The sequence below is a fragment of the Podarcis liolepis genome (assembly GCF_965112155.1).
Source record: "Podarcis liolepis genome assembly, chromosome: 8".
Classification (NCBI taxonomy): Eukaryota; Metazoa; Chordata; class Lepidosauria; order Squamata; family Lacertidae; genus Podarcis; species Podarcis liolepis.
This window is the reverse complement of record NC_139560.1, coordinates 64,548,006-64,562,001: the sequence shown is the minus strand read 5'-3', so window position 1 is coordinate 64,562,001 and position 13,996 is coordinate 64,548,006. Positions and strand designations below refer to the sequence as shown.

General features: G+C 41.9%; 1 protein-coding gene across 3 annotated transcripts in view; it reads left to right on the top strand.

Moving 5' to 3' along the window:
• The window catches only part of FARS2 (phenylalanyl-tRNA synthetase 2, mitochondrial), a 190,797-nt gene that overhangs the window by 131,388 nt on the left and 45,413 nt on the right, over positions 1 to 13,996 (top strand). For all 3 annotated transcript variants that reach the window (XM_083519489.1, XM_083519487.1, XM_083519488.1), the window contains one exon: positions 44 to 195. In XM_083519489.1, coding sequence (XP_083375615.1) covers positions 44 to 195 — 152 coding nt within the window. The remainder of the gene's footprint in view (positions 1 to 43; positions 196 to 13,996) is intronic.

Below are 13,996 nucleotides of genomic sequence, written 5' to 3'. Positions count from 1 at the left end.
TTTCATAACACTGCAATATTACCTTTTTGTTGTTGCTTTTTAGCCTCTCAGCAAATATCCTCCTGTGATCAACGATATCTCTTTCTGGCTGCCCTCTGAAAAATACTCCGAAAATGACTTCTATGATTTAGTTCGAACCATTGGAGGAGATGTGGTGGAAAAAGTTCACCTCATAGATGAATATACACATCCAAAGTAAGTCGGACATATATTTCCCCCCCACCCTCCACAGTTTGATGTTTATGATGAAAAGTGCTTGTAAAAAACTTACAGGTTTGCCAAAAGCATATAGTGTTCAAATGTGATAAGACTGGGCCAAAGTTTGGGTGCAAAATTTGTAAATTTAGTTTTTGTTTTATAAGTAGTTGGTATTTGCATGGCTGGATCAAGCAGAAAGGGGAAAAATAAGGAAGAGCAAGCTAAAGGAAATTAATATTCGCTTGAGAAGTCATTGGGATTAGCATTGGCTGAGCAGGAAATGTATTGGTATTAATGGACTTGAGGTAAGATGTTCAAGTAACAAGGACAGGAAAAAAGGAAAATAAGATGCAGGAGAATAGGTTCGGGGCAGAGAGGCAAAGAGAAAATGCCCAAGGGCTAGGAAGAAATTGTGAGGTTTCCATAAAGGAATATCTGGAGTTTGGCACAACAGACCCTTCTATGAAACGTTATAATGAAAGTGGATCCTGTGCATGTAAACTGTGGATCTGAAGGCCAACAGAGAGTGTATGTCTGTCAAATAGGGCTGGTTTAAATTGCTTTCCACAGTGACCTTTTAAAAGTCCACAGAGTCTTTTAAAAGTAAAATAGTTGTTTATTGCCTTGACATCTGCTGGGAGGGTGTTCCACAGGGCAGGTGCCACTACTGAAAAGGCCCTCTGCCTGGTTCCCTGTAACCTCACTTCTCGCAGCGAGGTAACCACCAGAAGGTCCTGGATCTCTGTGTCCAGGCTGGATGATGAGGGTGGAGATGCTCCTTCAGGTATACTGGGCCGAGGCCGTTTAGGGCTTTAAAGGTCAGCACCAACACTTTGAATTGTGCTCAGAAACGTACTGGGAGCCAATGATGATCTTTCAGGACCGGTGTTATGTGGTCTCGGCGGCCACTTGGCGGCTTAGGATGAGAGAGAATGAATTGCGTAATGCCATTCTGTGGGTTACATGGCTGATCTGTGCTTCGAACCTCAGAAGTGAAGTACAGTACTAGTTTGCAATGAAACTGTATTTTTTTATTTAAAAATAAATAAAGAGCAGCTTGGGGAGGGGGGGGCATTTATGAGTGGAGAAACAGGAACTGAAGTGTTATGAGTGTGAGAAACTTAGGTGTGGTGAGGGAAAATGACTGATGGGGAAAAGTCTCAGACAGCTCTTTCCTCTTGTTTCCACTCCAAGCGAGCTGCTTTTCATTTTAAAAAACAAACAAAATATCGGAGCTTTGTTATGCATCTCAGTATGTGATGTGTTGTTTGCCTCTTGAACTTCCAGATTTATTCACATGAATGTACTAGCTCGAAGATACTTGGCTCTAAGTTAGATATAAGAATTATCACATGAAATAAAAGGTGACATGGTATCACAACTTCACTTCAAGCCCTCCTTTCAAGCAGAGCTGGAAGGGGTTTCTGGAGTCATGTAGTCAAACTCTTGCTGATGTAGGCAATCCAATACACTAACATTCCTGATAGGTTGACCATCTGGCCTCTAACAAAGGAGAGTGTGCCACCTTCTTAGAGACATATTCCAGTCTTTTTGTTACACACAATAAAGCAGAATATCTTTATGTTTGAGATTTCCTTTATCTAGCACAGGAAACTGGGCCTTGCATTGCGAGGCCTGACAGGAGGAATACTTCTTTTTGCATGGTTAGGTAAAGAGAGATACAGAAGGAGCTAGGAAGAAATACATAAAACTCTAATCCAGAAATGAACTGTGCTGTCAGTGGTACGTAGGAAGTAAATTTTTAATCAGAACAACTAAAAATACCTTGGAAAAGGCATCAGGGGAGACAGTAAGCAACAAAATTGATTTTGCTGCTTTTCTGCTGCATCGCTGTTGTCTTTTTTTAAAAAAGAGAAAAGGCACTGGGAATGAACAGAGAAATCTCTTTTTGGGTTTGAGTGATATGCTTGTTTACTTTCTTGAAGCAGAGTTGCTCATTTGTAACTGTCTAAAGCAAATATTAATACTGTGGAAAGGAAAGCTAATAGCACTTGTTATTTAGTTAGATATGTTAGCATTTTAAAATCCTTGGGTATGCTACGAGTCTTGGGATATAATGATCTCAGTCTCATCCTTGAATTCATGTATTTTGAGAGGAGGGGTGGAAAATGTTGGCTAATATTGTCTTCTAAGTGCAATCCCATCCATTCATAGCTTTATTATTTTTATGTCTTCTAAGAGCTGTTTTATATGAGATCCTCTCATTTTATTACTCCTGGATGAGGCAGTTTCTCCCACCCAAATTTCTCTCACATTGCACTGTTTAATTTTCTTTTTTAAAGATCATGGCTACGAATAGTGTGGTTTTGGGAGGTGGGTGGTTTGGGGAGGTTTTTTTTTAATAAAAAAAAACACATGTCTTGCTTGAATATGCAAGATCCTGCAGAAGCATTGCTACTAGAATTACACAAATGAAAACCTAATCAGTTTCACCTTCAGCACCTTGTTGTTCCTCGCTCTAAGCACACAGCAATTTTCAAAGGGATTCTTTGGTATTACGTTTAACTGCTGACCTAGCAAAGTCATGGGGAATAGCTTCACACACAAAACACCAGCAAAAGAGCAGGGAAAGCTTGACACCAGCCATCAGAGGATAGAGATTTTCTTTTAATGAGCTGTATCCTTTCATACACAAGATCATTTTCATCTTTGCTCAAATAAAAGCATATCTTATTGGCCAAGCTTGGAGCGAAGGGGAAGCCTTTGGTTTTACACAACTGATGTTTTCTGTTTGCTTGTAGTGCAATATCTCCCTTAAACTTTACGGTAGAGCCATGAAATATTCCTGTGTTTCAAGTACAAATATGGGCCCGGCCCAGCCACTGATTTCCAAGCAGTGTAAGAATTTGGATTATTTCCCTTGAAAACTAAAGAAAATAAAAGTTGGTATGTACATTTAGGGCATAATTCCTTTGTTTCAAGTTCAAATGAAACAGGCAATTCGTCCAGTTTTGAAGTGGGCAGGAGAGTATACTAGTGCACATTGTAGACAATGTTATAGAACTCATTTGATGCCCTGGAATGTTGATTAATATCTTGGGGTGATCTTTAATAGCCGAGCTTCTCAGGGAATGGAGCTCAACTCAGGAGCTTGCTGCATTTTATGTGTGGATTTAAATATCCACTTGACAAAGGGAAAACCCCTTACACAGGCCTGAGGGTAGTGCGATCAAGAGAGGGTGGGTCAGGGTTGGAAAGCTGTGAAAAGAGATCCAGGAAACTGAGTAGCTAAGACAAAGGAAGCCCATTATTATTACTATTATTAATTATTATTATTATTATTATTATTATTATTATTATTATTATTATTATTATTTTTCTTAAGGCAAAGGTAGCTCATCATCATCAGTAGTAGTAATTTATTAATGATTAACACTTGCTGCTACTATTATTATTTCAATTTCTTACCTTCACCATAAGGTCCCAGACTAGGTTGCAATAATTTAAAAGTACAACATTAAATTCAGTTTAAAATGAATTCTTTGAGATGCAAAAACTAGGAAGCATCCATAATGAACCCACAAACAAAGGAGATGATGTCCTAAGATGCTGAAAAAATGTGGCTATTCCCCCCCCCTTTCGCCTTAGAATTTGCCCTGTGCATTTTGTTCTGTTGTTCTTAAAGGCCTTCCTGAGGGGTCGGAATGAAAAGCAGCCTAGACATCTCTATTAATAGTACCGCTTGTTCACATTAACTGGTAACTGACATCAGTATATACAGTATTAAAAGGCATCGGTATTCAGGAAGTTGAGGGAAAGACGGGCTAATGAGAGAAAAAATGTGGGAAAACATCACAGGGGACTAAGGACAAGAAGAGTTCTGACGGGCTGACTGACTGACTGACTGACTGGAGAAGTGGGAGAAGGGACAGACAAGACCTGTAACAGGCACTAATGCAGCAAACGGAGTTTTGTTGTCTTCTTCTGAAATGAAACTTCTTGAGCCACGTGACCTAATAGCATTTTTGCTTCTGCTTAATCATTTACATGAGGTTTTTCGGTGTCAGGGGGCAAGGAGGTTGGCTGCTGCTGCACTTTTTCTTCTGCCTCGTGACGATTAGACAGTGTCTTGTAAAACTTGAGATGAGGATGAGGTCATCCTTTCCTACTTCTGTCTCCATTCCCTCTCTTCTGTGAGACTCTGTGCTCATGCTCTCCTTGTGAGATGCTTATGGGCATCCGGTTGGCCTTTGCGAGAATAGGATGTTCAATTGAAAGAGTCTTCAGCCTCATCCAGCAGGGCTTTTCTTAACGTTCTCATGTCGCACAGCACCGATAATCACAAATGAGTGATTCTGAGGGGATGGGAGCTCAAGCGATCTCTTTCCAGGTAAAAGCGATGCTCTGTGCTTGGTGCTTGATAGGAGAAGGTCCAAATGTGCTTGTAATGAAGGATAGTGTTCGAAGAGGCGTATGACGGGTGGCAGCTGTGCTCTGCCTGTTTTATTCAAGCATCCACAGGAGTCAGCTGTTTAGTGTATGATTTGTTAAATACCCTAATTCCCATGGTGATCCCTGCATCCAAGGATACATGTCCTGCAATTACCTTTAGGGGAAGAAAGAACAGATGAACGTGAATGTTGTCGCTGGCATTCACACAGCACAAGGGAGAGCTACATCCCTTCATCAAAAAGCTGTCCCTGATGGACAATAAAATTCCTTCCAGTAGCACCTTAAAGACCAACTAAGTTAGTTCTTGGTATGAGCTTTCGTGTGCAAGCACACTTCTTCAGATACACTGAAACATACCAAGAACTAACTTAGTTGGTCTTTAAGGTGCTACTGGAAGGAATTTTTTTGTTTTGACTATGGCAGACCAACACGGCTACCTATCTGTAACTGAAACCTGATGGACAATGTGTGTGTATTTTTCTCCAGCTGGTCTTTCTGGACTAAGGAGACCATTGCCTGCATTAGTAGTACACATCGGACCCAGCATGTTGTTGTTGTTTAGTTGTGTCCGACTCTTCGTGACCCCATGGACCAGAGCACGCCAGGCACTCCTGTCTTCCACTGCCTCCCGCAGTTTGGTCAAACTCATGCTGGTAGCTTCGAGAACACTGTCCAACCATCTCGTCCTCTGTCGTGCCCTTCTCCTTGTGCCCTCCATCTTTCCCAACATCACGGTCTTTTCCAGGGAGTCTTCTCTTCTCATGAGGTGGCCAAAATATTGGAGTTCCAGCTTCAGGATCTGTCCTTCCAGTGAGCACTCAGGGCTGATTTCCTTAAGAATGGATAGGTTTGACCTTCTTGCAGTCCATGGGACTCTCAAGAGTCTCCTCTAGCACCATAATTCAAAAGCATCAATTCTTTGGCGATCAGCCTTCTTTATGGTCCAGCTCTCATTTCCATACATCACTACTGGGAAAACCATAGCTTTAAATATGTGGACCTTTCTTGTATACTAGCATGCAACCGGCCAAAATGAGCTTTAAGGAGGGGATCGTGAGATCCCCAAACTTGTGCTTGCCTTGTAAGGTTAATGTTCACCTAGGGGTGACGAGCATTTGCAAAGGGAAACCAACGCCCAGGAGGGAATATTTAACATTTCCTCTGCCTGACAGTTCTTTCCCACATCCTCTTCCCACAACTGTTGTTTCCCCAGCTAAAGCTAAAGCTAAAGCTAAAGCTCAGAGACTAGAAATAAATCAGGATAGTGGTGGAGGAGCAGAGTTTGCAGAAGATAACTGGTGGGTAAAGGTAAAGGGACCCTTGACCATTAGGTCCAGTCATGGCCGACTCTGGGGTTGCGGTGCTCATCTTGCTTTATTGGCCGAGGAAGCCGGCGTACAGCTTCCGGGTCATGTGGCCAGCATGACTAAGCCGCTTCTGGCGAACCAGAGCCGCACACGGAAATGCTGTTTACCTTCCCGCTGGAGTGGTACCTATTTATCTACTTGCACTTTGACATGCTTTCGAACTGCTAGGTTGGCAGGAGCAGGGACCGAGCAACGGGGGCTCACCCCATCGCAGGGATTCGAACCACCGACCTTCTGATCGGCAAGCCCTAGGCTCTGTGGTTTAACCCACAGCGCCACCCGCCTCCGTAGAGGAATGCTTAAGCAACTTCTTCCCTTCTGTCATTTTTTCTCTGAGAGTGCCCCACTGCCCCCAAAGTGCCATTGCCCGAGCAATGAGGGCTTTGGGGATCTGTATTTGCTGCAATAATGTGTACTTTTGCCCTCATAAAATGTAAGCTGAGATTACTGGGGGCAGGCTGTGGAAATGAATAAGCTTCAGAAAGTTTGAGGGTGGTAAAGCCGGTTGTGACTTGGAGCTTAAATCTGCGCAAAGGCCACCCAGTTATTCCTATAAATCCAGCCCTAAATCACCACCATAAACATATAATAACTGGCCTGATGTTACATTTGCAGTTGGATGTACTTTCGAGGTCAGCCCCTGTTCATGAGTAATGGATGCCCCCTAGTTGGAAAATTTTAATCTGGAATGTTAAATCGCCATCTTTAAAACAACAGGCAAAGGTAACAACGAAACCACTTGGCTAAGCACACATTGAGGTGATTGACTGTTATAGTTATTGTAATGATCAATTGGGTTAATATTCTGTTTTACTATTGCGGCGTATACAAAAATTCATATTTAGCTGATAGATTGTAACTACCCCTGAGAAACCCCTGAGGACTCACCAAGAAAAGAATCCTATTAAGCAACAGAATGTTCTTCCAGTACCTTAGACTCTTGATCATATAAACAGTAACTGGGGGATGCCTTTCTGCAGCACATTTCTAGACGATTAGTCCATGTAACCTGCATCTAGAATATTGGTGTTTTAATATTTAACAGACTATTGTATTTTAATATTTGTTGGAAGCCACCCAAAGTGGCTGGGGAAACCCAGCTGGATGGGCAGGGTATAAATAATAAATTGTTATTATTATATATTATTATTATTATTATTATTATTAGAAAACAACAACACCCACACAATTGATTCACTAACGTCACATCATAATTCCATGCATGTTGGAGAGGTGGATGTAAGGCATCGTCCTACAGTGAGCAAGGCAATGTCCTGTAAAGCTTTACCTTTCAGAATCTTCCACACTTCTGGTTGGGTGCCACAGACTTGAGAGTGCAAGCAGACGCCATCTGGGCATGCACTAAGAATTCAACAGCAGTTCTCAAAGATATTTCTCTGTATGTTGTGCCACGAAGAGACCACTCTCTGGACATTCAGAGATCCATAATCACATCAGCAACTCAACTCATTAGGCTTCCACTGAAGAAGGCATCAGTGGTGCATCAGGTCTCTGTAAGAGTTTGGTTCTTTCTAAGATGCTGTAAATGCAGCCTGGTTCAGGTGAATGCTCTGTTGCTGGTATCTAGCCTATAATTCTTGAAAAGAACATCCTTTAATCACATAACGGATGAGTGACTGACACCAGCATTATTCGCCCACTTCTGTCTCCCCAGACACCATTCTGGATGTCTCCCTTTCTATGTTCAGGAAGAACTGTGGGTCTTCAAGTGGGTGCCTGTAAAATGAACTTATTGTTGATGAAGCATCTGAGCAGCCTCTTCAGAGAGACAGAAGATGGTGTAATAGAAAAGCTCTGTGCACTGCATGTTGGAGGAAGGAATGGAAGCAGAGAGGGAGAAGAATTACTGAGGTCTAAAATTTATAATGGGGCCAGAAGTACGTTCGTTCCCTCTCACAGTTACCACTGTGAGTTTCAGAACTCCTCTTTTAACAATAGCTGACTTTGGATCCTTTCAGAGAGTGCTGTTTAATGTCTATTTACAAAGTATTTCCCCTGCTTTAGTATTCTGCACACAGTGCTTCTAAACTCTCATACCCATTATCTTCTGCAATAGGGATAGGGATGGGGGATAAATTCATTTTTGTTTGCATGGTAATGAGAAACTATCTAGTGCATACTTTTCAAACCAATACACAAGCTGAAACATAGCTATCTGAAATTAGCATTTCTCTGAATTTTGCAGTTCAGTTCTCCAGCCAGAAAATGTGTACAAAAATGTGTATATTTGTTGAAAGCATGCTTGAAAATGCATACATTTGTGAAAACAACATATAAGAATACAATATTTTAGAGGAAATTGCTTGCAAAACAGTGTATATTAGTCAAAACGGCATGCAAAAATGTCTATATTAAGAGAAATTTGCATGATAATGCTGATGAATTTTCCTGAGGATTTATGTCATATATGCAGGCTGCTCCGGAAATGTGGAAAATTGAACTTAAGGCTGGTAAAATGAGAAACTGAGCGAAACTGAAATTGGCAGATTCATACATCCCTTAAGAAACTTATACCATAAGCAGCCTTTCTCAACCTTGGGTTCCCAGGTGTTTCTGGACTACAACTCCCATCATCCCTAGCTAGCAGGACCAGTGGTCAAGGATGATGGGAGTTTAGTCCAATAAAATATGGGGACGAAAGGCTGCCATAGGGTGTCCCTCACCAATCCAGTGCTCTCCAGAAGTTTTGGATAACCACTCCCATCAATTCCAGCCAGTACAACTGAGCTGGCATATTTCCTGAGCAGTGCTTTGGAAAATGCCACAGAAGATCTTGGACCATTTGAGCGTGTGGCTCAGCGAACCTTTTGCTCCGTGAAAAAAAAATATGAAGTTATGTTCTTCACCTCTCTGAGCGCATTATGATTCTCAGTGAGCATATGCAATGAGAAAACAAGTGTCCCCGAGCGTAGCAAGGGAGCCGTCCTCTGCACCTGGCTTGGCGCTTTAGTGCTTAACAGGTAGTGCCTGGATGAAAAGGGCATTTATTATGGTGTATGATTTCATGTATAGGCATTCTCTTTCGTCTGCACAGACAGCACAGCAGGTGCTCAGCCTGAAAGGGTTGGGGCTGTTGTTAAGGAGCGTGAAGCGGCCCATCTCACTTAAGTATCCGCCACCAGTCATTTAAGGCAGGGGTGGGCAAACCTTTTCATCCTAAGAGCCACATTCCCCACTGCCGAGGTGCTGAGGTTGGGGAGCCAGGGGTGCAGCAAATCATCGCTTACAATCTTGCAATTACAGCTTGATATATATTATGAAAATGGATACAGTTGTGAGTTTGAATATCCCCCCACTCTCCCAAGTTCCTTTTATGCTTTTTTTGAAGTTAACTGTTTCACCTTTTTTCCGTGCCAAAAACAATCATCCTTAAAGACAGGTTAGTTTTAATGCAAACTGCACAGAGAGTATAAATCAAATCTGCTCTGTCATCCTGTAATCCTTAAATGTTGTGAGGACACGGTGCCCCTTCAGATATGAGGTGTGTTTTCTTTCTCTTTTAAGCCAAATGACTAATTTTCAGCCTTTTATTGTGTCCTTATAATCATTCCAAACGTTTGCTTGATCTAGTTAGAAGCAAATTTGGGGGAAGGGAAGAATAAGCAGGGAAGTGGAACGGCAAAAAAGACAGCTGCGATATTAGGAATGGTGTCTGTATGGGGAAAAATAGAGAAATATTGCCAAATCTAGTGCGTGGTTAGTTGTGGCCAATTGCCCCCATGCTTTTTCTCCTGTTGCAATCCTATACAACTTGCGACCCACCAAGTCAAATGTAGCCCACTCCACAGTGGCCTACCAGGCCACTAAATTTATAGTTACGGGTACTTAACAAAAACAGCAAATTTATTGAGACCTCAGTAGGTGAGCTGGAAGGCTGCATTCAGCTTGGTGGGTTCTAAGTTATATAGGCCAGACCGTTAACTAAAGAAGATAGAAGACTTCCTTAAGCAGAGCCGGACTATGAATTAATCAAGCTCAGTATTGAGTTCTTTGGCTTTGTAGGCCAGTTCCTTTTCTGAGCCTCTTTTAGCTCTAGAATGGCAGTATCCTTTCAGAGGTGTTTGCAATGCTTGTGCTATCATTTATGGGCAACCCAGTCAGATGGGCAGCATATTATTATTATTATTATTATTATTATTATTATTATTAATACTATCAGTGCTATTTTTCTAGAAAAGGGGGTGCCAGAACTCACCATGAAGCCTCCCTGTTCTCTTATAATGGCAATGGTGTTCACCTGAGTGGTGCCGGAACTGAGTTCCAGCTGGAAAAAAAAGCCCTGATTATAGTTATTGTTATTGAGACAAGACTGCTCGTTGGCACAGTTTTGCTGAATCCCACCGGTTCCTTGCCACACTGGAATACAGTTGTACCTTGGGCTACAGACACTTTGAGTTACAGACGCTTCGGGTTACAAACTCCGCTAACCAAGAAGTGGTTGCTCCAGGTTAAGAACTTTACCCCAGAATAAGAATGGAAATCGCACACCAGCGGTACAGCGGCAGCAGGAGGCCCCATTAGCGAAAGCGCGCCTCAGGTTAAGAACGGACCTCTGGAACGAATTAAGTTCTTAACCCGAGGTAGCACTGTATTTTATTGCATCAGGTGCATAGTAGAAGCTACACCTCCTAAAACAGCTTGAAGCATGGAACAACCCTGTAATGTTTCAAGCAACCTTCACATGGTATTTATGTATTTATTTGAATGGTTATGATCCGCATTTTCATAAAATTTATCAAGGCGGCTTACAACATAAAATACAATAAAACCAAGGTATACACACAAACATATAAAGCATCAGTATGGTAGTCATATTGTTTGAAGTGGCCATTAGCACCTTCCTTAATGTTCAGATGGATACAGAAAAAATCATGTCCTTCTGTCCGACATGAGTGGATGAGTTGGCTTTTATAACAAACAACCCCCCTCCCTTGTTTATTATATGGTGTGGAGGTTTGCATTCACTTTAAGCACGTCATAAAGTATACCAGAATTCCATTTGCCTTTACTACTGTGTTTCAGCTTGAGCTTTTTCAAGGTCCCTGTAAAGCAAAGCTCTTTTATGGGAGGAAACCTTGCTTGTCTTATAATTCAAGAGTTTTCTCTTCACAAAACATTCCCTTGTGATTAGGCCTGCCTAATTTCTTTTTAAATTTGCTTTTTTGAAAAAATCTTTTCGGATAATCTGATGGGACTTGACATGTGAGGGTGGGAAGCTGAACATTCTCTCTAGCTTTTGAATACTGCACTGCTTTCCGGTGGGCGGAGTTGATGTCAAACAAGAGACTTTTTTTAATACTGACAGTGCTAAGTGCCTAGTTCGTTTTATGTGTATTAAAGACTGAAAACATCTCAGGAAGGTGATATTTCTCGTTCCCTGTTTTGAATACACGCAATTCGTGTTCGTTTTATGTGTATTAAAGACTGAAAACATCTCAGGAAGGTGATAATCAAGCTCAGTATCGTTCCCTGTTCTGAATACACACAATGAGGTTTAATAAAGAAAAAAAGCAGCAACAAATTGGCTGCTATGTGTTAGGGATGGCAAACCTGTAGCCTTCCAGAGGTAGCTGGTCTACAACATTTGGAAAACCACAGGCTCATCACTGCTATGTGTGAAAATCGTTGATTTCTGAGAGCTACCCCATTGGACCAGTCTACACATTACAAACGCCACACAAAAGTCAGGAGGCTAAGCAAGAACTTTGTTGTCCCTCTCCAACCGGAACATAACCACAATTGGCAACTCCTGGCTCCGCTAAGATGCAAATAAGTCTAGTGCCACCTAATGACGAAACTATATAATGGCACTATCCACAGAGAAGTCACTTGGAACAGCCGCCTTTTAGCTGCTAACAAAAATACATGGCAGAGGCATGGAGTCACCTGGCAGACTGTGCTAATATATTACTACAGTGGTACCTCGGGTTAAGTACTTAATTCGTTCCGGAGGTTGGTTCTTAACCTGAAACTGTTCTTAACCTGAAGCACCACTTTAGCTAATGGGGCCTCCTGCTGCCGCCGTGCCGCTGGAGCATGATTTCTGTTCTCATCCTGAAGCAAAGTTCTTAGCCCGAGGTATTATTTCTGGGTTAGCAGAGACTGTAAGCGGAAGCGTATGTAACCCGAGGTACCACTGTACATTGAATTTCCTCGTGGCAGCCATAATTTGAGGCTCAGTAGAAAATGAGTAGTGTGCCTAAACTTTGGGCTGGATTGCAGTTGCCATTTCTGGGGGCTAAGAAATGTGCTGCTGAGCTTGTAGAAATGTCAGGTCGCTCCCAGGATATGACAACTTTTAAGCACAGAAGCCACCAGGTCAGAAGCAATTTTTACCGTGTTTGCATCCATGGAGCCATTCTCGGTGCTGCATTTTCCAGGGGCCAAATCAATCCTAAATGGCCCAAAAGAACAGGCACAAATGCCACAAAGAAGATATTCTTACCTTTGCCATAGTTTGCTTTGCACATCACTATCTAATTAAGCTACTTTGGGTTATGTAGCCTTACAACACACACACACACACACACACACACACACACACACACACTTTTTGGGTTTTGTTATCTCTTCAAAAAATCCTCTTTCAAGCCCTCAAGCAAAAGGATCAATTGTTTTTGCTGAAATACATTCTGCCTTCTCTGGCATCCTCCCCCACTCCCGAAAAACATTTATTCTACAGTGATACTGGCGTGACACTGTACAGGGAAATAGAAAAATGTATCATATTCCTCTTTATAGAAATTCTAGTATGTGGAACTGACTGTTGTGTAAAATACATGTGCACACAGAATCCTGCACAAGTGCCTTTGCATATACACACATTATTTTAATTTTGCTGCATCTTAGGTAAGCAGCTTTTAAAACCAACCACAACTCGAAGCTAAACTCGTATGATGAACCCACAGTGCAATCTTTCTCCCTTAAATCCATCCACTTCACTGTCGGCTCATATTTTTCAAATCTCAGCCCTCTCTCTGCAGATGCAGGGTGAAGGATTGGTGCTGTTGCTCTGCTTATCTAAGATCATTTCCTGCACTCCTTTCACTTCTCTCCCACTGTCACCATTTACTTAAACACTCAATTCATCCTTTATTGTGGTCATGATTTGACTTTTCACTAGCAACTTTGTGTGTGTGTGTGTGTGTGTGTGTGTGTGTGTGTGTGATGGGAAAATATCTCTTTTCATTATTGTTGCTTTTGAAAAAAGATTGTAAGAGAGGGATGTGTATGTGTGTGTGTTTGACCATGCACTAGAGAGACTGAGTGCACAATTTCCAAAGGTAAAAAGAAATAAACAAACTGATGGACAGTATTTTCAAACAGTGGGAGATTTAAAATAGCATGGATTTATGTGCATGGGTTTATCTGTGCTAACAGCCTCACCCAACAGGTACCTGTGACACCTGATGCCATCACCTTCCCAAAATCAAATCATGTGCAGGCACAGTCATGGCTCTTAGTGGGCAAGAAATCTTCCTTTTCAGCATTTGCAGTGAAGTGGCAGTAACTATCAGAGGACACAACAGGAAGCAGAATTGTCCACTATTGCCACTTTCCAGATACTGTGGTTTTCCCAGAGGGACTCCATAGCTGTGACTAAACTAACTGAACAACACCAGCCCAGCAAGTGGCGGAACTCCTGAAAATGGAATTGCAGAACAGCAGCATAGATGCCACTAACCAAAAGTGCCTCTCAAGAGGTATACCCACCTCCTTTCCTTTGTAATATTCCTCTATTTTGATTATTGGGCACCCACGCAATTCCAGGGAGGCTCTCTCTCCCTCTCTCAGGGAGTAATTGTTTGGAAACAGCTAAAAATCGTGAAGCGGCAAAGCGAAAACACGAGTGTTTCCATTTCGCTGATGCATATCACAATGTAATAAAAAAATCTCTCCCGTCTGTAGCAGTGTGTTCAAATAATTTGCACATTGTTCAAGGACTGACATGTACTCTATATTCATTGCAAACTGATTAATCCACCACTGCATGACTA